A 22848-nucleotide genomic window follows, 5' to 3' on the forward strand; every position below is an offset into this window, starting at 1 on the left:
ACAGTACTGTTAACTACCAAATGTAATTAATTGGCTGCAAAACAGTTTCACCATTGTGCATGCTCTCTGACTGACATCCATGAATAAAATATTTTACAAAGTCAGTGAATGAAAACATGATCTGTCTTGACATTCAGCACTGACACTGTTTTTGCAGTTTTAATGATGACACACAGATTTCTTGGGTAGGGCAAACCAGAAGTATTTTATCTCTTTGATTTTTATCTAAGTAAAACTAATACCTTTATCTTTTTATAGATGTGACTTTTCTAACAGAAGACAAGATATATGAAATTCTTGAACTATGTAGAGAAAAAGAGGATTATTCCCCTTTAATCCGGGTGATTGGGAGAGTGTTTTCTAGTGCTGAAGCACTGGTACAGAGTTTCCGAAAAACTAAGCAGCACACCAAGGAAGAGCTCAAGTCTCTTCAAGGAAAGGATGAAGATAAAGATGAAGATGAAAAGGAAAAAGCTGCCTGTTCGGCTGCTGCTATGGAAGAGGATTCTGGTGCATCATCATCTTCATCATCAAGAATAGGTGATAACACCCAGGGAGATAATAACCTCCAAAAACTAGGCCCAGATGAAGTGTCTGTAGATATTGAAGCAGTCAGGCGGGTCTATGATAGGTTACTTTCTAATGAAAAAATAGAAACTGCCTTCTTAAATGCACTTGTCTACTTGTCACCTAATGTGGAATGTGACTTGACTTACCATAATGTGTACTCTCGGGATCCTAACTATCTGAATTTGTTTATCATCGTTATGGAGAATGGCAATCTTCATAGCCCAGAATATCTGGAAATGGCTCTACCGTTGTTTTGCAAAGCAATGAGCAAACTACCCCTTGCAGCTCAAGCAAAACTGGTCAGATTGTGGTCTAAGTACAGAGCAGATCAAATTCGGAGAATGATGGAAACATTTCAGCAGCTTATTACTTACAAAGTCATAAGCAACGAGTTCAATAGTCGTAACCTAGTGAATGATGATGATGCTGTTGTTGCTGCTTCAAAGTGCTTGAAAATGGTTTACTATGCAAATGTAGTAGGAGGGGATGTGGATACAGATCATAATGAAGAGGAAGATGAGGAGCCCATCCCAGAATCAAGTGAACTAACTCTTCAAGAGCTGTTGGGTGAGGAAAGAAGAAATAAAAAAGGTCCTCGAGTGGACCCACTGGAAACTGAACTAGGTGTTAAAACTATAGATTGCAGAAAACCACTTATCCCTTTTGAAGAATTTATTAATGAACCACTGAATGATGTTCTAGAAATGGACAAAGACTACACTTTCTTCAAAGTAGAAACAGAGAATAAATTCTCATTTATGACCTGTCCCTTTATATTGAATGCTGTTACCAAGAACCTGGGATTGTATTATGACAATAGGATCCGGATGTACAGTGAAAGACGCATAACTGTGCTCTACAGCTTAGTTCAAGGGCAGCAGCTCAACCCGTATTTGCGGCTGAAAGTGAGACGCGATCACATCATCGATGATGCGCTTGTCCGGGTAAGTCCTGCAGCAGCGGAGCTTGGGTTTGTTGGTTCTGACTAGAGCAAACTACGTGGGCTTGGAGTAGCTGAGGAGGACTCTGTGAGTGCATGCATATATAGTAGATTTCCTCTAGAAGAATCTTAATTACCTTTATTGTTTGAATTCTAAGCATGATGCTGAAGACTTCTATGTTCAGCAGAACTGCTTCTGCTCAGAGTGGTTGCAGATTTAGATGTTTTAAAGTGTCAAATAGCTCTTATTCCCCAATTATCAGATCCTGCACAGATCTTGATGGTGAGAGTGACCAACTTCTGTTTCTTTGTCCTCTGCACTGCGCTGAATTAATCTTCTGATGGTAGGGATTTTCAGATGGAAGTTAGAATGAAAACATTTTAGTTGTCTACTCTTCTTGTGGTCTTAAAAATTTCTGGGAATCAAGCATTATTTTAATTTGGTGCAAATACTGATACAACTGAGAAGGGAAGACAGACCTGTTAATACCGGAGAAGTGTGAGAGCAACTTGTTTCTGAAGATGCTGACGTCATAAATTAAAACTTAATGCCATTTCTTCATGCATTTTTGGAAGAGGGGAATCATATAGGATACAAACCATTTTATAGTAAATAGGTCCATATGTGACCTTAATGTGTTATTTAATTTTAGGAGCCTCTTTTGCCCTTGTTATGTTATTAAAGCACAAGGTTTGCAGATTTTTAAATTTACCATGTCTTTAAAACTTGTCACTGAAGACCCAGAGAGGTGTTTAGAGGGGTTTTGTGAAAAGTACCTGATTTTGCCTCTCAGCCCAGCCGTTATGTATAGTTAAATTTGATGACTTAACCTCCCAGTAAAGGTCAATTGTGAGAACCCTAAGTGATCTCCTACCTTGATTTTTCTGTATGCCTGGGAATTTCCAGCTGGGTTAGCTGTTTCATGGGAAGTGCTGATGTAATTATGACTTGTTGGGGGAAACATTTGTCTTCAGTACCAAAAGGAAAAATAAAATTGCAGTGCAGAAAGGGCTTCTGTCTCTAAACTCAACTTTATATTAAGCAAATAAATAGAAAAATACCATGTACCAGTTTTTTTAAGAAGACTCTTTTTAATTTTACTACCTATCAGACTTACAGTTGTGTCCAGTTATGTTTTGTCATATTATCGTAATGGAGCTTATTCCCTGAATGTTCAGCTTTGGGCTCATAAATACTGGAAAAAAAGGGAGGGATAATACTTTCTCTTTAGGAGTGGCTGAGCTAAAAGAGCATAAGAGATAGTTTTAGGATGTTTTTTTCAATGTCAATTCCAGCAGAGCAAAAGCAAACCTTCCTCTTTATGCTGATAATAAGAAGGAAAGTCCATAAATATGAGAAAAGGCATTCTTTCACATACTGCTTGTTGTGGAAGTTGAAACCTTAGAGGACAAAAAAACCCCCATGCTCAGTGTAGGTTAAAAGGCTTGTGGGCAACATCAAGTGGCAGTAGAGCCAGAGCAGTCGCTGCTATGTACAGTTGGCTTGTAGAAGTTTAGGAAATTTAAATCAGATTAAGCTCAAACATACTAATCTAAATGGTGATGCACTTGCAGCAGCCCTTGCTCAGCCTAGCAGCCTGAGTTTCATGCCTGGGCAGTTGCCATGGTTCTTCCTATGGTTGTTGATTTAAGCTGCCAGAGATACTAAATTATGGTGACCTGACTGTCAGAGCCCCCAGGAAAGTAAGGATTTTAAACTGTTTATTCTGGGACAGAAAATAAAGGGAAAAGACAAAATTGTTCTAAGTTCAGGTAGTCTGAACTAAACTGTAGTGGTAGCTAACAAGACCAAGTGCAGCCCAGGTATTTCTCAGAAGAGGAAAATTGATTATATTCAGTAAAATGAATATGAACACAGACATGCCATCCAAAGTGGAGGAAGGGAGTATGTGGCGTTTCAAACAGATGATACAAAGTAGCTATTGTGGAATGCTGTCGACTTAGGGAAAATTGTATTGTATTGTATTGTATGAAGCAGATACAGAATCCACCTCTTAACTACTGATACGTCTTAAATGATGATGCAAAGTATCATTGCTCAAGGAGTAAATATATTTTAAATATTCCCCAGGAAGTGTTAGTGAATGGAACGCTCTAATGTCACTGTTGACCATGGTGTGCCTATTCTCTTTCATTTGTTTGTGCTCATTTTAATATCAGAAAGGATGCAGTAGAAATACATTTGGAAAGCTCAGAGTCTCTTCAAAGAAACTGTAAATTCCCCTTAAGGGTAAAAAAGATGGTGGAGAGGATGTAAAAAGTGAATGGAGAAATACTGGTTTTCTCAACTGGTAGCCCCTAGTTTTATTATCAGGAATCAAGCTTAACATAAGCAAAATAACATTTTGTTTTTCATACTGTGTACCTTAAGCTGGTGGATGTGTTTGCCCATGACCTGTAACTCTTCGTGGAAGAAAAATCCATCAAAAGCTAATGGACATTACAGGCATTTTGGTGTGAGCCACAAACCTCAGGAAATCTCTAAGCTGCACCTGTGCTGTTAGCTGGGAAGCCATTCCAGTGGAGATGCTGTTCCACTACTACTGTTGTCTTTTGTCAGAGAGGGCCTGATCTGTTCAAGAATTGCATGCTGTGGTTACTGGTACTCTGTAACTGGTTGAGAAGCGATTTTAACAATTTTCACCATTACTTTCTAATTGGTCTGAGGCAGGTCAGGAGGAAGCTCTTCAGTCTCGTGTCCTAAGCCTTGAAACAGTTTGCTCTGTCTCTGATGGTAATCTAAAGATGGGTACCATGAGTTTCTGTAGCAGCACTGACAGCATCAGACCTAAGTGAAAGCTGCACTGGATGACTTTGCATCAGGGATGGCTGCAGTTTTGGGTGTACATTATTGAACTTAGGAATGATCTCACTGAAAAATACCAGAAATAATTTTCAAAGATAATAATCAGCAGGGAAAACATGTTCTTAGTTCTGTTCAATGACAAAATGTTTCTGAACGTGCTTAATATACATGCTTATGATTATGAGTATCAACATATTTACCCTCAAATTTCATATTTTTTAACTTCAGAGGTTTGAATATTTACAGACTTTTTTGAATTGTAACTACTATTTATGTCACTAGACCTCTGTCTTCGCAGAAGAGTCAGTGAAGACTTTTTTTAGTATCTACGGAATAACTGATAACTTCCTGATAAAAGCATTTTCAAGAATATTGACTAAAATCAGGTTGAGATAGTCTTACCCATATTTTCCTTATTGATGCTGAATATTTTTCAAAAATATATTGATCAGCCTTCGCAATTTCTTGCAAACACACTAAATACTGTCTTTCTGCTAATTAGTTGAGCAGATGAGGTCATTTATCAAGCTGTTTTTCTCCTATCCATACTTAATATTTTAACTTTTATAATTCAATATGTATATATTTTCACTTCATGGAGTTCATTCAAGCAAATATGAACACTGGCTTGTTGTTGTTGTTACTGTTATTAATGTAGGACTTTTTCCCTTTTAGTAAGGATTTGAAGCAATACTTCTTAAATACCTTTAAGGCATTACCTTGTTTAAAGTTGCTTATTGAGAGAATCTTAGTTCTCTAAAACACATACATATAAGGAAAAAATTTATTTACAAATTCCTTGTTCAATTTCTTTGCATGTATGAAACTTGCCTCAGAAACTTATTTTTCCTTTTTTATTTGAAATGATTTAATGAAACATCTTTCTTTGTATTGTATACTTATTTGTATGTATGTTAGTCTGAAAAGTCACCTGGGGACAAGGGTGGAATGTTTGAATTTGTAATAGTTTAGTCCCCGCTTTCTTTAAGGAACCCTTATATTTGGGAGTTGGTAGCTCAGTTGGCAGTTCTTGAAAGCAGTTAATATACTTTTTTCTGTCTAGCAGGTTTAATAGGTTACCTGTACTGCTGAGTCATGTTGTGTGAACGTGGTAGTAATGAAAGGAAATATATCCTTAAATCCTCTCTTCTGCCTTTTCATTCCTCAAGAGCTATGTCTTTGATCCCCTTCTTCTGAGTTTACTCTTCCCCCACACCCATGGCCCAGGTTAAATATGGCAGTAATATAAAGGGTGTGAGTTATGACACACAACTTCTGCAAGTGAAAACGTGGTGGATTCCTTCAGCCGAATTAGGCTTGTACTTGCTTGCAAATTAGGAACTCACTTTGACAAATTTCATGTGGAAAGCAGACAGCTACTGGGCAGCAACCCTCTCCTGCTTGTAGATGACTCTGCTGAGTGTATTGATGACCAAAACTCTTCTGTGACACCTGAACCCAGTAGGCAGATTCTCTCCTGTATTAGCAGCGAAGTACTTCAGGAGGTCTGACATTGTTTCCCACCAAGTTGAAAGTTTTGTGTGTTAGGTGAAAATGTCAGCACTGGTATGCCTTGGTTGGCTGCAGCGCTTGAGCCTGTTGATGTGTGCAAGCTCCAGGTGCATGAACTGCAAAGTACAGCTGGAGAAAAAAGGCTGCTTTGTCACTGTAACCACTTGCCATGCTGGTTTGTAGAAAAATGTGTTCACCAACTTATGTCATGGTGTGTCACTGGTACTTTCAAGCTCAAATTAGCTGTGTTCTGTCATTTTTGCCATCTAGAGTGGAAAATATTCCTGTCTCTGCCTTAGAGAATTTTTATGTTATGTTAGAACTTAAGGTGGTTTGTGATCATTTTTAGCTGAATAGAAATTAGTTCAGTTGCTATCTATTTTAAGCAGGTTACCAAACTCTGGTGTTACATTAAGCTTTTAAATGTTGTCATATTTCTGTCATTCAGTGAACATTCCTGTCTTTCAGTGTTATTCTGTAAGCAAAGTAAAATCACTCAATGTCTTAAGTTGTGGTACATTGTTGTGTTTCAGCAAACAAAATACAGTTATTTTTTATGATGTCATCTCTCAGCTTTCAGCTTTTCAATTCATAGATTCTTCTGCTGCTTTAGACAGGCTACACACCTGCTTTTTAGGAAGTCTCTGGAAAATGTAGTATTATTTCAACAATGTGGCCAGTCAAATCATCATGACAGAAAACAATTTCTAAAACTTCAGTACTTCACACAGTTGGTTTGTGTTTATCTAGCAGCATCCATGTTGACACGGTTGAGGTAGCTGTGATTATTAAAAACAAAGGCCCCAAAAAACCCAAGAACCAGACAGCAATAACTGAAGTTCATACTTTCCTGCTGTAGAAACACTGCTGCAGTTCTGCTAAAATCCATTGCCTCCTTACTGTTGTGTGTGCTGCTGTTGCCCACTGCATTCAGTCTTCATTGTGAAGCATCAGTGTTGACACAGATATGCAAAGGAGCAGATAAACCCACAACTTGAGTTGAGCAGCTTAGCAGCATTCTCCTGCTTATAGAATCTACTTCAAGGAGCATCAGGCTTTGCACAAAATACTGGCTTTTGGGTAATCCTTTATCTGACCCCCTTGCAGGCTTCCAGTGCACTGTTCTCATCTGCCTAGCCAGCATTGCTCAACTAAGACTGTTTCCTTCCTCTTCTCTTAGGCTGTTTTTGTCAGCCAAAAAATCATTTTGAAAGTTCTTTAACTGCTCTATATGTATAAATATGAACACTTTCCTTAGTGCGTTTCCATGGCACAGGAGAATCTTCATGCTGTTACATAGGGTTGCTGTCCCAAAAGAAATGCAGAGACAATGTGTGCTTTCTCAGAACTCATGAAAATTCGTAAATCATGCAATATAGTGATTTACTGGTGGTAAAGCCTACAAAGCCAACAAACTCATGACTGGGGAGAAAAAAAAGCACAGTTTTATTACTGTGAGTTGTAAGTGGAAGGGATCCAAAAAGGAGAATTTGTGTCTGTCCAGCATGAATGTTTAACCTGTATTTACAGTTTTAAAATATATGCTAGTTCTCTGTTTTTCAGAAGTTGCAAGTTGTACTTGGAACATGGCTTAAGCTCCATTGTTGTCCTAGGAAAATAATTTTTTACATAAATGGCTTAGGTAGCGCATAACTAAGTTTTCAGGAAATGTTGTAGTTTGCTGATTGAAATATAGACTAATCTCACTTGCTGTCATTATTGGGGTCTTCATGGCTTGCCTTCATGTTTTTTTAACTGAGATTTATATGCTTTGAAGTTACACTGTCTCTTTCCAAGTCTAGTTTTCAATACCAAGTAGTGCAGTTTTTTTCTCCACATGCTCCTTTTTCATGGGGTGCTTCAGAGCCTTCAGACCCATTATGATAACCCCCCTGACTCTGTCACCCATCCTGCTCTGCTGCACTGCTTGGATCATGTCTGGCTGACTTGGCAGTTAGCAGGAGAAAATGTGTCTTGCTTGTGGTCTGATTTTGTACTTTGATGGTGTCATTACTGGTGCCTTGACCTTCTCTGTTCTGTTCCTGTTTTACTTTACACTTCTGTAGTAAAACTCTGGGCTGTAAAGAGTGTTGGCATCTGTGGATAAGGTAGGATAGTGAAATAAAAAATAAGGTTTAGCATGCTGGACACCTGCTGGTAAGTACAATTTGCAGTAGCCCAAATCAGAGGCAAATTTCACAAGTAATATGGTCTTGGTAGAGTGGCATACATGTCCATCTGTGCCTTACTTTACTGCTGTTGAGTTTTCTTTGCCACACAGGTATGTTTAGCCTAATTGTGCTGCATAAGTGTTGAGTTTTCTTTGCTACACAGGTATGTTTAGCCTAATTGTGCTGCATAAGTGTTGAGTTTTCTTTGCTACACAGGTATGTTTAGCCTAATTGTGCTGCATAAGTGTAACCAGTGTGTTTATGCTTTTAAGTAGCACATTTCTTATCAGATGCAAAATATTCTTGTTTCACTTCTGATTTACTAAAAAGGATACATTTTTGGTGTAAGCAAGTGAAGGACCTGGCAATGTGCACTCACAGCCCAGGAGTCCAAACCTACCCTGGGCTGCATCAAAAGCAGCATGGCCAGCAGGTCAAGGGAGGTGACTGTCCCCTTCTACTCTTCCCCTGGAGTTCTGCATCCAGCTCTGGGTCCCCAGAATAAAAAGAATGGGGGCCTGTTGAATTGAGTCCAGAGGAGAAGGGATGCAGAAATGGTCAGAGGGCTGGAGCACCTCTCTTATAATGACAGGCTGGGAGAATTGGGGTTGTTCAGCTGGAGAAAAGAAGGCTCCTGGGAAGCCTTATAGAAATTTCCCCAGCACCTAAAGGGCACTGATGAGAGCTGGAGAGGAAGTTTTTACAAGGGGATGTAGTGATAGGACTTGGGCAAATGACCTCAAACAATAGAAAAGAGGTTTAGATTAGATATTCAGAAGAAATTCTTTACTGAGAAGGGGGTGAGGCACTGCAGCAGGTTGCCCAGGAAAGTTGGGAGTGTCCCATCCCTGGAACTGTTTAAGGCCATGCTAGATGGGGCTTTGAGCAAGCTGGTCTGCTGGAATGTGTCCCAGCCCATGGCAAAAGGTTTGGAACTATATGATCTTTCCAGGTCCCTTCCAACCCAAACTGTTTTGTGATTCTGTGGCCTCTAATGGCCTTTATATAGACTTGAAACCCTTTCTTGTAAAATGTTTCTTGTAAAATTTCTATTTGGCCTTAACTGAATTTTCACTTCCATAGCAGCAGTGCAATAGATCGGCTTAAAGGCACTGAAGAAATAAGAACCAAGAGTTTTGAGACTTCCTCATTAGAGTCAAGGAGAGGGGGTTGATTTGACTGTGATATTAATGTTTGTTTGGTTTTTAGGTTTTTCCCCCCAGCTCTTTCTTTGTGAGATGCAACTGCTCATCAAAGGCTTGTTTTCTGTCTCCCACTCTGAAAAAATATCTGTGTAATCCCTTCACAAAGCCGTTTATTGTCAAATATGTAGATCATATTTGCAGAATCTTCATTGTCAGATGAATTTAATTATCCCACTAACACATCTTGTTTTCTTCCTTTTTCTGTGAATTGTGTGCAACACAATGATAACTTGTTTTAAATCAGTACTTGAAAGAATAGAAATAGAGAATACTAACAGCCAGTGAGCTTTAATGGGCTGACAGATCAGTTCTGTGGTAAGTTTCTTGCTGTTAATCCCCAGTTTCTGAAACATGCTTAGAGTGGTTTAGCGTGACTATTTCTCTTATTTTACTGTTGTGATTTGTGCTCGCTTTCTTCTTAGCTTTAGAGGGTACTTTAGGTTTCATTATTTGATGTTAAACTATTCTAGTAAACAGATTTACTAATGAAATATTTCAATCTCTTCACTCAATAGCTAGAGATGATTGCCATGGAAAATCCTGCAGACTTGAAGAAGCAATTGTATGTTGAATTTGAAGGAGAGCAAGGGGTAGATGAAGGAGGTGTTTCCAAAGAATTTTTTCAGCTGGTTGTGGAAGAAATCTTCAATCCAGATATCGGTATGTGTTCTAATAATTTATTGATTTAACAGATTTTTCTCACAAAAGGTTGGCCTGGATGATCTTCCAAACTGGATTGTTCTATGTTTATGCTTTCTGTATCTACTGCTGCTTTTCTCTGAAGCTCTCCAGATTCATTGATGGTCAGGAGAGTATTTGACACATATTGAGGCTCACTATGTTGTCAGCAGTCATCCTCCTAGAGGAGGAATGATGGAAGGAGTAACTGTGTATTGTTAATAAGAACCATCATTACTTGTTTTGATAAAAATCAGTAGTGCAGGGTTTCTTTGCAGGGTTCCTTTGTTTGTTCTCTCACCTTTCTCCTCACTCTGCTTTGTGATTAGCTTCTAGAATTAGTAATCAAACCAAAGAGGAAGGAGCTTCTGCAATAAAGCAAGAGTAGGACTATGGTGAGTTTTTGAGTTATTTCCTCCACTTCCTCCAGTTTAATAAATCTGATAGCCTCAGTTCTACAGATCCAAAGTGTGACAATGCAAGGTCAATTTTGATTATAGTTATAGAGTAATATAGATATAGAGTTATAGAGTAATTTGATATATTAGAGACAAGTTTTTACATTTGTGTTTCCGTTGTCATACTTCCATCACATCCTTTTTTTCCCTTGCTCCCTGTACCAGTTGTTTATGCAAGGACATGCTTCTTTTAGTGTGCAGCTTGTCTGCTACTCTGGAAAGATGAAAACGTTGTAAAATGATAAGAATAGTTCTTGTTAGACTAGAAATGAGACCTGCCAGGTTCCTATACTAATTTCAGATTTTATGTGAAATATTATGTTACATTGTACTTCCTGTAATGGCTTCCATTAAAGAAGACTTAACAGCTCTCGGCTGTTAATTTGGTTTCACTGGACTGTTTTAAAAGAGAAAGCTGCTGGTTTTGGTTTTGTAGCTTAGAAAATTGGTGAAAATGCAGAGAAATCTATTTTGACTGGATTAGAGAGGAGGTATCAGTATCAAGTACCCAGAATCAGTAACAAAAATCTGAACCTTGGCACATTCCCTTCACCAAGCCAATTATTATAACAAGTGGTACAGAACAATAGACAAGCCTTACTCACTCAGAAAAATGCTGTTAACTTGGAGAGATTTGGAATCTGAATTAGCTTACTTTGAAGTATAGCAAAATGAAGAACTCTTAGTACTTCGACTGATGAAATTTTATTTTCAACGCTAAACAAATACATTTTCAACTTGAGTTTATCTAAACAGAAGTTGTGTGTGTATATTGAAATACTCTTTATTTAGTAATGCTAAAGTGTGCTTAAGATCCAAGGACTGTGTATATACTCCCTGCATTTAAAGATAGGTAATAGATTAGATGTGCATGCGTATTTTTAGGGTTTACTTCTGTATTAAAAATACTAAAAAAGTATTTACACATTTTGTATTCATAATAACTCTGGGGGGGAATGTGTAAAAGCAGAAAATGTAGCTTGCATTCAGTGTGTGTGTATGTATATGTATATATATACATTGCAGTATATTAGTTTATGTATGCACCAAATATACCAAGTGTGACTTCTGTTGATTTATAAATGCTTTCTTTACCTGAGAAAACAAAGGACATCCTTTAAGCGGAATTTAAAATGACTGTCCTATAATAGGTATATTTAGAAAGATGTGTATTGTTATGATAGTTTCTTTGACATGTTGAGTATTTCCATATTAAACTATCTTAAAATTTTACTCAAAGGAGGCAATAACTCAGAAAAAATACTGGTAAAGGTATTCCATGGTAGAGCGGAAGAAGTGATAACTTCATATAACTTCCAGGGGAATTGTTTTCCCCTTCTGGTGTTTCATTATGGTTTTAATGTACTGTATTCTTAATTTTGGTAAGGGAGTAAAGTACTATATTTCACCTTAAAGTATTTCCAGGTATGGATCTGGGTGAACTGTTGATCCTTCATTATTAGACATTTGATGGAGCTGTTTGTTTTGACAGTTTATCTTTTACAGCTTATTCCAGAAAGTTCAAGTCATTGCTTTACCTACCACTAATCCAGAAGTTACCTCAGTCAGTTCAGAAAACGGCATACAGGATTCTATATAATGTTTGGCCTATACATGCCTGAGTTTCTCATCCATTTCTGATTCCCAGTTGCTTTATCTGATGGGTCAGCCTGTTATTTGTGTGCTCCCCCAACAGCTGACCCAGCCCTAGTCACTTATTGAGATACATAATCCATTCTGGGGAATAGCCAGAGTCTTTGAATGAGCTTGCACTTTAATGCCTTACATGGAATGAGCAAAGAGTCTTTATCTCTTGACTGAAGATATTTTCAGTCTTAAGAGTAAGCTTGTGTTCATGTGGCTTTGTAATCAGTTTGTACATCTGCATAGGTTGTAAACAAGCATATCTTTTAAGAGCTGACAAGATAAATGCTTGTGGCAAATGTAGTTGATATTCTTCACCAGATGGATCTGACTTAATGGTGTGTTGAGAATAAGGAGCCTGGGGCAGTTTTTCTTAGGCTCTGCCAGAAAATGATGACAGTGACTGGGACTGTACCTGTCCAGGGTGGTCTCTCTCTCACCTTAAGTCTCTGGAGTTTGCATTTATCTTGCTTCAGTATCTAGTCAGGTAAGCAATGGATATTATTGTGGAGTTCATTTAAATAATTTTTAGCCCATACACTCCGGTTTCATAAACAAGAGCTATCTTGTGTCTTGCTACAGCCAAAAGAGTAAGGAACTCTGCCTGTCTCTTGTCTTCACATTTTCTCCCTGCAGCTTCTGGCATGGATCAGTTCAGCTGTTTGTTGAAGTCTTCAATGCTCAGCTCATGAGCTGGGCAGGAAATTGGTCACCTCAAATTGTGAACTGAATGAGAGAAGCTAAACCACTCCCTTAAGACAGTGACAAGCTGTTAAAATTGCAACTCCTTCTTGTGAGGTCGTTGAGTCCTCAAGTTAAGATGTGTGTAATATCTGCAGTAACAATGGTCCTTGAAACGAGCAAACAAATCTGTTGGGTATCTAACTTTAAAGTCATGTGTGATGGTCAATCCCTGCTTCATCATCATAGCTTCTAATTAAGTAGTAGGGCTGCATCTTGTCCTGTTCCTCTGCCAGAACTGGCCTTTGAGGAAAGTCTGTCACTTTTTAGTAATTTAGTAATTAGAGTCCTCCAGGATTGTTTCATCCGTTTTGACTCTGTTCCTTTCTTCTACTGCTGTATTTATCAAAGTCACAATTGCTGTTGTCAGTGTGCTGCTGGTTCCTCAGTAGTGGAGGGGATGAAAGCCTGTGTATATGCAGCTTCAGTGAGTTTTGCAGGATGTTGTATCACAGTTCTCGTGCACACTCTTAGTGGTGATGTGAGTAACAGTGTTTAAGCAGCTCCAATCACCCTAAGGTAAGTAGGGGTTTTTTGCCATTCAATTTAATATAATGTTAAGTTTAACGTGTCTTAGAGGCTAATGAAAATGGGTTTATAATGGTATGTTTTATGTGCCATTTTTATTGAATTGTAACCATAATTGTTCAACTTTTTTTTTTAAACAGGGATGTTCACATATGATGAATCTACAAAACTGTTTTGGTTTAATCCGTCCTCTTTTGAAACCGAGGGTCAGTTTACCCTGATTGGCATAGTACTGGGACTGGCTATTTACAACAACTGTATACTGGATGTACATTTCCCCATGGTTGTCTACAGAAAGCTAATGGGCAAAAAAGGAACTTTCCGTGATCTGGCAGACTCTCATCCTGTAAGTTCATTATATTCTTTGAGTTTAATAGTGCATTTTCCATGCAATAATTTAATCTATCTTTCAGTTAAACACGAGATCACTGTCAGAGGTGAAGGTGAGATAACCAGTGACTTGCATTAAGAATTTGTATTTGTTAAAATAAATTCATAAGCAGTAAATTTCTTGCTACATTTGGTTTGGAGGAGGCAAAATTGTAACATCAGTGAATAGGGTTCAGTATCAATAAAGCTTTCTTTTTTCACTACATGAACTCCTAAATGTTACTAAGAATTATTAAGCATAAGCAAGCATGTCTCTTCCCAAAGAAACTTCTATAATTGGGCTGTTTATAGCTATGTGTAGAAGTAAATTTCTACCAAAAAAAGTGCAAGTAAGAGTAAACATGCAAAGGTGTGATGTTCTTCCTGGTTTTTGTCTAAAGCCAGAGACAGACGAGGCAGTTTATGAATATCTCTACAGTTAATGAATATCCCTACCAGAGCAGTGATCAGTGTCCATCTTCCACACCCATTCCCAGCCAGTGGCTGTACACAAGCACTGAGCTGTACACGTGCTTTAGTAGATAGAGCACACAAGTGTGTGTGCAGGATGTCTTGGCCCTGCTTCACCTGCAATCAGTGATCACCAGTGGCTTCCCCTCATGTTGCTGATAGGAGTTGTTAGCAAGCTTCATTTTGTTTCAAACAATGGGATGCTTCTCTTTTATAAGCAGCTATACAAAACCTTCATCTTTTCAAAAAAGATTAGTAAAACAAACTGTCTAGAAAGAACTCGGCTTTCATCTATGAAAATGGGGCATGTGTAGTCAAAAAATACATTATCTGGTCTGCTTTGGATGGCTACATACAACAGTATGCCAGATTCAACCAGTTTCTCTGTATAATGATGTTGAGAAATAGTGCCCCAGCTTTCCTCTAACTTTTATTACATACTCAAAACTTTTTGTGACCAAAATAAAGTGAATGTATTTCTATGGAACAGGACAGTCCAGTCAGGGCATTTCCTAATTTATCTCCCCTGCTCTTGCATTTCTCTTCTAACACCTATGCTGATTTCTTTTAAAATAATCCTTTTTTAACTCTTTGTGTTCTCATATGACTTAAAACACTTCAGAGCTTTGAGTTTTCATTACTCAAAATGAAATTCACAGTAGCCTTCCAATGGTTTCTCTAATGCTATAGCGTGTGGAGAATAGGATGTTCACCAGCCCTCACCACCAATGGCTCTAAGTCCAGTGATTTTCAGTGCAAGGTCCTTTTTGAAGGTCCTGTGGAAGAATCAAAAACACACACCTAGTGAGAGGTTGAGGCTTATGTGTTAACTTTCATGTTTCAATTAAAACATCAGGGGGAAATTTATTTCTTCTACTTGACTCTAGAAGTACAGTTGCACACAGTTGTCGCTTTCACCTTTGCTTTGTATTCTTTAGTCCCTACATCTCTATTGCAGCAAAATAATTGTTCCTTTGGTGCATAGTCTGGTTTCCAAGAAAGTCTTGGGCTTTTCCTAAGGCATTTCAGGGAGGAAAGCTGGTTGCTCCTTTGAATAGAGCAAACTCTTGCAGGTAGTTTCAGTTTCCACTTGGTAAATTCTGACCTAACTTGTAAATTTTTATTTTTTGGTACATAAATGTCTTCTTATGTTAAAGACTGCCCCATCTGTGTTGCTTCAGGATTGCTTCCTAGTTGGTTTGGGTTTTAAATAATAAGTAGAAGATAAAAGCCTACTGTCTGAATTTTATCTGATATAAAAGACAGGGCTTTCTTTGATTTTTATCTCATAAATGCTCCCCTTACTAGTGTAACATATTGTGGATGCCTTGGGGAAAGACAGAATCAAAAGACTTAAAAGAAGAGGTTATTAAAGGCTCTTAAACTGCAGCTTTGACCATTGAATTTTGGAAGATTGGTGGGTACTAAAAGACTCTTTTAAGGGAGTTATCACTGATTGCCATGTTTCTTTTTTATCTTAATATCTTTTATTGTTTCTCTTTACAGAGCTTAATAAACAATTGTTTGGACTGCTATGGGAGATTTTTGGGTGACTTGTGTCATAGAATATAACATCCCTTTTTCGGCGCCGGTGGTCTCATGTCTTCTTGTATTACTCAATGGAATCTATTGAAGCTTATTTTGACAGACATGTATTTCTTACTCTGTTAGGTTCTGTATCAGAGTTTGAGAGACTTACTAGAGTATGAAGGAAGTGTGGAAGATGATATGATGATAACGTTTCAGATATCTCACACGGATCTCTTTGGCAATCCAATGATGCATGATTTAAAGGAAAACGGTGATAAAATTCCCATTACGAATGAAAACAGAAAGGTACGCGCAGCTTTTTAAACAGAATCTGTAGTTCTTTGATATGCTGTATGTAGAGCCCTACAAAGGTTTGGTCTCACAATTTTTAAGTTTAAAAGGCTTTTAAAATTGCTATAGCACAGTGTGGTTGTGAACAGAAAAGGCTTCTCTTAAAGCATTGATACATGGATACGTAGCTTCTGGGTAGGATGTTTGACCTGTTTGAGCAGAATTTGAGATTTGTTCTTTTGTGTTGCTGAATAAAAGCTGGGCTCAGATAATTTGCACAGAATTACAAAATTACGTATTTTGGGGTCTTGTATTTTTGGGAGGTACTTCAAGTGGCATGTGTTGAAACACTAAAATTTTTTGGTGTTTGCTTCCTTGCAGGAATTTGTCAATCTCTATGCTGACTACATACTCAATAAATCAGTAGAAAAGCAGTTCAAGGCCTTTCGGAGAGGATTCCACATGGTGACCAATGAATCTCCTTTGAAATATTTATTTAGACCAGAGGAAATTGAATTACTTATTTGTGGAAGTAGGGTAAGAATTTTTAATATACGCTAGGGAATGGAGCTTTTTTTTGATCCTGAGTATATAATGAGTGGTCGTCTTTAAAAATATCATCTTCTTACAGAATTTAGATTTTCAAGCACTAGAAGAAACTACAGAATATGATGGTGGCTATACAAGAGACTCTCTTATTATTAGGTAATTTTTTTTTTTTTTTGATTTTGTAAAGATAAAAAGCACTTCATCTGCTTGTTTCTTCATAATGAATTGAATATTGTAAGATTTCGTATTTTTGTAGTACTGGAGATGCAAATGTCTTATATGTAATTTCACTTCTCTCAAGTATTGTCAGTAGAGAAGAGGAGATGGTATAAGCATTGTTGAATCAGTATAATTCCTTAGAAAACAGGAATAATATAAAATATCTGCAGAACACGGCCAAATCAGTGTTTCAAGTGGTTAGTAATATTTCTGAATTCTATTTCTGAGTCTCATTTATTGATAAATACATTCTCAGAGTTTTGGTTTATGAAGGTAACTTGTAAACTTGAAGTTAAGACTGATTAGAATTATTGTACCTTCAAAGCTCAATTACTTTTGAAATTCTTTTTTATAACAAAGTTTACAGTTTATTAACTTCTTGATTTCTTCTTTGATAGGGAATTCTGGGAAATAGTCCATTCATTTACAGATGAACAGAAAAGACTATTCTTACAGTTTACAACAGGCACAGACAGAGCCCCTGTGGGAGGACTTGGAAAGTTAAAGATGATCATAGCCAAAAATGGCCCAGACACAGAGAGGTAAAAAAAAAGAAATCTACATTTTGCTTGGTTTTTTATAAATGAAAGTGAATTCTGTGCTTTTAAATTATTTACCTAGTTAAAGCTGAAAGTTGAATCGATAAGAAAAGTTTTTCTTCAAATTCATTATTTTTGGACTTGTAAAATAGAAATGTATTTCTTTTGCACATTCCAAGATCTGAATTCTCGTATTTTTTGTCCCGCAGGTTACCTACATCTCACACATGCTTTAATGTACTTTTGCTTCCGGAGTACTCAAGCAAAGAAAAGCTTAAAGAAAGATTATTGAAGGCCATCACATATGCCAAAGGATTTGGCATGCTGTAATAAGTAAAACAAAAGGGATTAAAAAATGATGGTGATGATGTCCCTGTCCAAAAAGGCCATAAGATAGTGAGCTATAGTAGTCACCTGTGTTTGTGCCTCCCTTCTTTACCGGGGACATTGGGCTGGAACAGCAGATTTCAGCTGCTTATATGAACAAAATCTTTATTTTTTCTTTTAGCGTGAAAGTGTTACATATTCTTTCACTTGTATGTACAGAGAGGTTTTCCTGAATATTTATTTTAAGGGTTAAATCACTTTTGCTTGTGTTTATTACTGCTTGAAGTTGAGCCTTTTTGAGTATTTACAAGAAAACAAACTGTACTCTCCCAAGGAAAATATTGCCATCATTTGTAGACCATGTAACCTTCAAGTATGTGCTATATTTTTGTCCCTGTATCTAATCAAATCAAGAACTGTACTTTTTGAAGAGTTTGCTTTTGAAACTTGAAGTCTTGAAAAACAGTGTGATGCAATTACTGCTGTTCTAGCCCCCAAAGAGTTTCTGTGCAAAACCTTAAGAATCAATAAAGATGGAAGGGAGAACTTGGAATGTTAAATTGCAGCCTTGAGAACTTTACTTTAGTCACAGCACAACAATTAAAATTCATTTCACTATATGTTGTCTTCACATGTCTTGTAATAAACTGTGTTTTTAATTAGGAAACATTTCTTAGCATATGAAAGGGTAGAAATTTTAGTTTCTTTTTTTAAAAAAGAAGTTTACTGGGGAAAGTGCATTTTCAACTGAACAGCTTTAGAGTAGGGAGTGAAGTGTCTGGAAAAGAGATAGGAAGTTTTTGCTGTATTATAAACAAAGCATGTGGAAGTGCACTTAAAATGAAGTTCTATTCTTAATTGCCTATTATGTTGACATTTAAAATAGACAATCCAAAGTCTTCCCTACATGTTATGTCATCATCATTTATTTAATGAATCATTTTTCCTACCTATCAAGGCACATGATCAGTGTTGCACCATAGTCTAAAGGGACGGCTACTGTATTTTAATCTCATCTAACAATAAGCAAAATTGAACAATATTAAACGTGAGGCCTACTTCATGTTGTACACTTCCAGCCATTAAATAAACTGTTAGAAAGTAAGTACTAAGGTTATGTTCATCTACTACATAAAGTATTCAGTAGGTTTTTAATTTAACTCTACAAATCATATCAAAAATAAATCCTTTACCTTTCTTAGTCTGTGTTTAATGTTAATTTCTCCTGTTGCAATATACAATGAAGGGATTATGCATTTGTAAGTGCAGATGTACCTGGCATATCTCTTTTCCAATACAAGCTGCAGCGGGTGTGCAGAGCTGAGCTTGTGCCTTGACAATTGCTATAACTGGCTACTACCGATCAAACCCGTGACTGTGTGGAATTGGCATTAAAAGGCTTAGTTTTGAAATCATTGGAAAAAGAAAAGATGTCTTTCAGGACTATTTTAATAAATTCTTTCTAGTAATAGAAAAAGACAACTGTTATGTAACTATGATGCTGAATAAAACAATGACCTTTTTTCACCATGGTTCAGTGAAAAAGAAAGCAAGTTACTTTCATACTTTGATAAATTAGATATTAAATTGTTTGATTAGAAATTGTTGTAGTACTGCATAATTTGAGGGTTGCAGGTACGGAAGACTCTCCACAAGGGAACTGTAGTGATGTGGGGTTCAGCAATCTTCCCCTCTCAAATTCAAGCCAATGCCAGATGGCCTGGACACACGGGACTGAAACTTACTGGGGAAGGAGAGGTGCTGTCTGTCCTCTGGTCTTTGATCTCGGAGGTGGCCCTTAGGTCCTTCCCTCTTGTATTCCGCCTTGTATGTCCCAGAGGAGGAAAACACAAGAGACCCTACCTCTCAGTGCAGAGTGGCTGACAACAGTGCCTGCTGAGCCCTTCGAGTTTGGAACAACTCTTACTGTAGGTGGTAAGAACATTTGATGAATGCCTTGAGGTGCTTCACTACAAGCGTGAACACATCATGATACTGCTGTGTGGTATGTACTGTGTTCACTGTCTAGTGCTGTTAAGCTCTATCCCTGTAACTTCTTACACTGATTTAGCTGTGGTTTATGGTTACACCCAGCTTGACAGGTACGTGATTCATGCTGGGACGTTTTAAATAGGTCTAAAAGCTGTGCAGACAGCATAACTGGATAGCAATACGAAGTTCTCTTAGCCCAACTGTTGACATTGTAAATATGCTCTTTCTGTTTTCCTTTAGCATTAAGATTAAAATAATACATAATTGCATTGGCTTTCAAAAGCATAAGTTGTTTTTCAAGGAATCATTTTCAGGTAAGGTATAACTACTTAATATGTGACTGATTTCTCATGTAAATATATACTGCTTCCCCCAAATACCACTGTATTGAAACCTTATCTCCCTAGTGCTGGTGTAAGTGCATTAGTTGTTCAGCAGCACCAGCTGATAAGGTTTAAAATAAATCTTGAAGTCTTATAGCTGCAGGCTGCATTCCTGTCCTACAGAAATTTTAGTTGGTGTACTGAAGTTGTTGAAGCCAGTTGTTTGAAGAAGAAAATGTCATTTTAAGTTAGGTTTGGTTTGGGGTTTTTTCTGGGCTCCAGGCACACCTGCAATGTCTTTCAGTGTCTAGCAAAGTTTAGATCTACAAAACTTGGAGACTTAAGTGTACTTAACATGTCATGGAAATACATCTTGAGTGAGACAGAGATTCCTCTTCCAAGGCAGTAGTCTGATGCCACTGTGGTGGTGCTCTCTCCACAGGGTGTCTTCAGTATGTTGACAAGAAAATATTTTGGACATCTCAGCACTGCCTCATTTGACAGATGAAAAATACCTCTTCAAGTATCTCCTTCTGCACCCTAACAGACTGCCTTGATGTTTCCAACCTCAGTGCAAAGGGACCATCAGGCTTCTGTGTGTTGTACAATAGCATGCTTCAAAAATTATAGTGCAAGAGAAGTAATGCCCTCAAAAAAATCATCTTAATGTAGCACTGTTTCAGATTGAATTAGGAGTGAAGAAATGGTTTTGTTTAGCTCTGGAAGTATGTTAGCACATGATGCTGTGTAAACAGAGCATCACCTTTAAAAAGATCAGAGCTTTTGCTTCTTGCTGAAAAGATCTCAGAAACAGCTGTCTGGAGTGAGCATAGTTCAGTTAACTGAAGAGTATTGTTTTGTGAACTTCTCACTGGGCTTGTCTTCCATTTGGCAGGCAGCAGCCTGAGACAGGATGGTGGCAGCCAAGGGGACCCCTCCAACCCTGCATTCTGAGGAAAGCTGATGCTGGAATGGGCCCAGGGCTCCAAGGAACTCTGTTACAATAGTCAGTCCATGCCTCTCATCCAACAGTGCCTTCACTGCTGAAGCAGGAGCTTCCTGTCACATCTGGTACCACACAGGTGTGATGGACCTGGTGAGCTTAGCCTCCAGGGAGCTGCAGTGTGAGCTGCCCAGGTGCCTGCCTGACTTCTGCTCTCTGAAGCAGAGAATTGGACACAGGTTTCCATGATGTTTCAGAAGAGGACAACCCCCACATCATCAGCTTTAAGATGTTTCCATCACGCTGTGTAGCCAAGTTACATCCAGGTAAATTTTTAATCTCGGGAGAGGATTCAAAATTTCGTGGTTGCCCTCAAGAGTTTTTATGATGAATATGAATTGGGTGGTATGTTTGAGCTGTGCCTTATTTATTATGCAGAAAAACTCCATCATTTTAGCATGTAAGTTGGAGCAGGAATTCCTTCCAAATTAAGCTATTCAAAATCAAGTTTTTTCTAACAAGAGCTGAATTTATGATGCTTAGTCTGAGTCACAGTGGTTTGTGATGTTACTTACAGTTCTTGTTCATACTTGAAAGTTCAATTAAATTGTCATAAAATTTGTAAGACCATCGGGGACTTAATAAAATTAATTTTTAAAATCAGATCTATACTGAATCATGAAAGGGACGCTGCTTCAGAAATAAGAATTGATAACTGGCATTAGTCTTTAGACAGGTCATTTCTTACGCAGATGAATTCATTTGGAAAACCCATTAAATGTCCTTGTATTTTTCTCTAGTGCTCCATCTGAAGATGTCTTCAGCCGTTGATTTTTATTGTTCTTCATTAGCCCAGTTAAAAAGTGTGTGGGAAGGTGGTTTTAATTGCAGATAAACAAGTACAGTTTTGCTCTGTTCTGCACTATTTGTGGATACATCAAGAGAGTGATTCTGATATATAGCTGAAGTTTGCCTAGTGTGCTTGTATTTGTAGATGTCTGGCTCACATAGATCCTGCGTTGGGATTTCTCTGTGGGGAAATATCTATGAGACAAAGACATTGAAGAATGCAGGTGGAGGGTGGGAATCATTCTATTTTGGGACAATAAGATTGCATTAGGAACTCCTACATTATTTTGCTGGGTAGGTTTGTGCATAGTTTTGAGACTTAAAAATTGCGCTGTGAAAGCTAGGCAGCAAATGCTCAAGATTGACTTCTTCCCATCAAAGGACAGGCAGCACAGCTCAGCTACAAACATCTGCATGTGCAGGGATCCTGCTGCTCCTGCAGCCTTGACTCACAACTTGGACTGGCCAATGTCAGGTGAAGATAAAAACTGCAGAGATTTGTGGCTCAACTGCTACATGCAAAGCTGACATGAAGCCTTTCTTAAAATCACCAAAGGCTCTGGTGTATCTGCTGTGCCACTGGAGTCGTGTACAGAGAAAATCCCTTAAAACTGTCTTCCCGCTACACCTGCATTCAGACCTGTATAGGACAGCAGGGGGAGCAACCGTGCTCAGCGGTAACTGGGTATGTGTGAAATGGCAACGAGTTGAACTTCCCTGTTCCAGGTTTTGAGCTGCCATACACCATGTGTTGCTACCTTTGATTTAATATTTCCCTTTGCAAGCACTCTGAGCAGCAAGGGGTAAAGATCAGGTAAGCCAATATGTTACAATTGAAGGAGTTTTGTTTCCTAATATAACTGATTTTAATAAAAATGGGAAACTTAGCACGAGAATGTTTTTCTCTTTTAGATGAAAGGGTGAGAAATCTATTTCCCTTGTGCCATGCACACGGATTTTTAGTTTTTGTCATCTATAGATGAAAATTACTATGAATTTTGTAGCAAGCCACCTGAAATAAAACAAATGACATTTTGGTTTTGCCAGCTTGCTTTACTTTAAAAGCACAACACAAAACTCTGTGAGCATCTGATAAGGGTTGCTCTTGCACTGTTTTTTTACACCTTGAATCTCTTTGGGGAGGGTCTCATTCCCAAACTAAAATCCCTAAG

At 37.9% G+C, this 22848-nt stretch overlaps 1 protein-coding gene across 5 annotated transcripts in view; it reads left to right on the forward strand.

The window, feature by feature from the left end:
• Positions 1–18189, forward strand: part of UBE3A (ubiquitin protein ligase E3A) — a 52775-nt gene extending 34586 nt beyond the window's left edge. For all 5 annotated transcript variants that reach the window (XM_040054697.1, XM_040054702.1, XM_040054699.1 and 2 more), the window contains 8 exons: positions 259–1514; positions 9741–9885; positions 13415–13620; positions 15786–15950; positions 16317–16472; positions 16567–16640; positions 17102–17245; positions 17452–18189. In XM_040054697.1, the coding sequence (XP_039910631.1) occupies positions 259–1514; positions 9741–9885; positions 13415–13620; positions 15786–15950; positions 16317–16472; positions 16567–16640; positions 17102–17245; positions 17452–17572 (2267 nt within the window). In that variant the 3' untranslated portion in view covers positions 17573–18189. The remainder of the gene's footprint in view (positions 1–258; positions 1515–9740; positions 9886–13414; positions 13621–15785; positions 15951–16316; positions 16473–16566; positions 16641–17101; positions 17246–17451) is intronic.
• The last annotated feature ends 4659 nt before the right edge of the window (positions 18190–22848 follow it).

This window comes from Hirundo rustica, chromosome 2, assembly GCF_015227805.2.
Source record: "Hirundo rustica isolate bHirRus1 chromosome 2, bHirRus1.pri.v3, whole genome shotgun sequence".
Taxonomy (NCBI): Eukaryota; Metazoa; Chordata; class Aves; order Passeriformes; family Hirundinidae; genus Hirundo; species Hirundo rustica.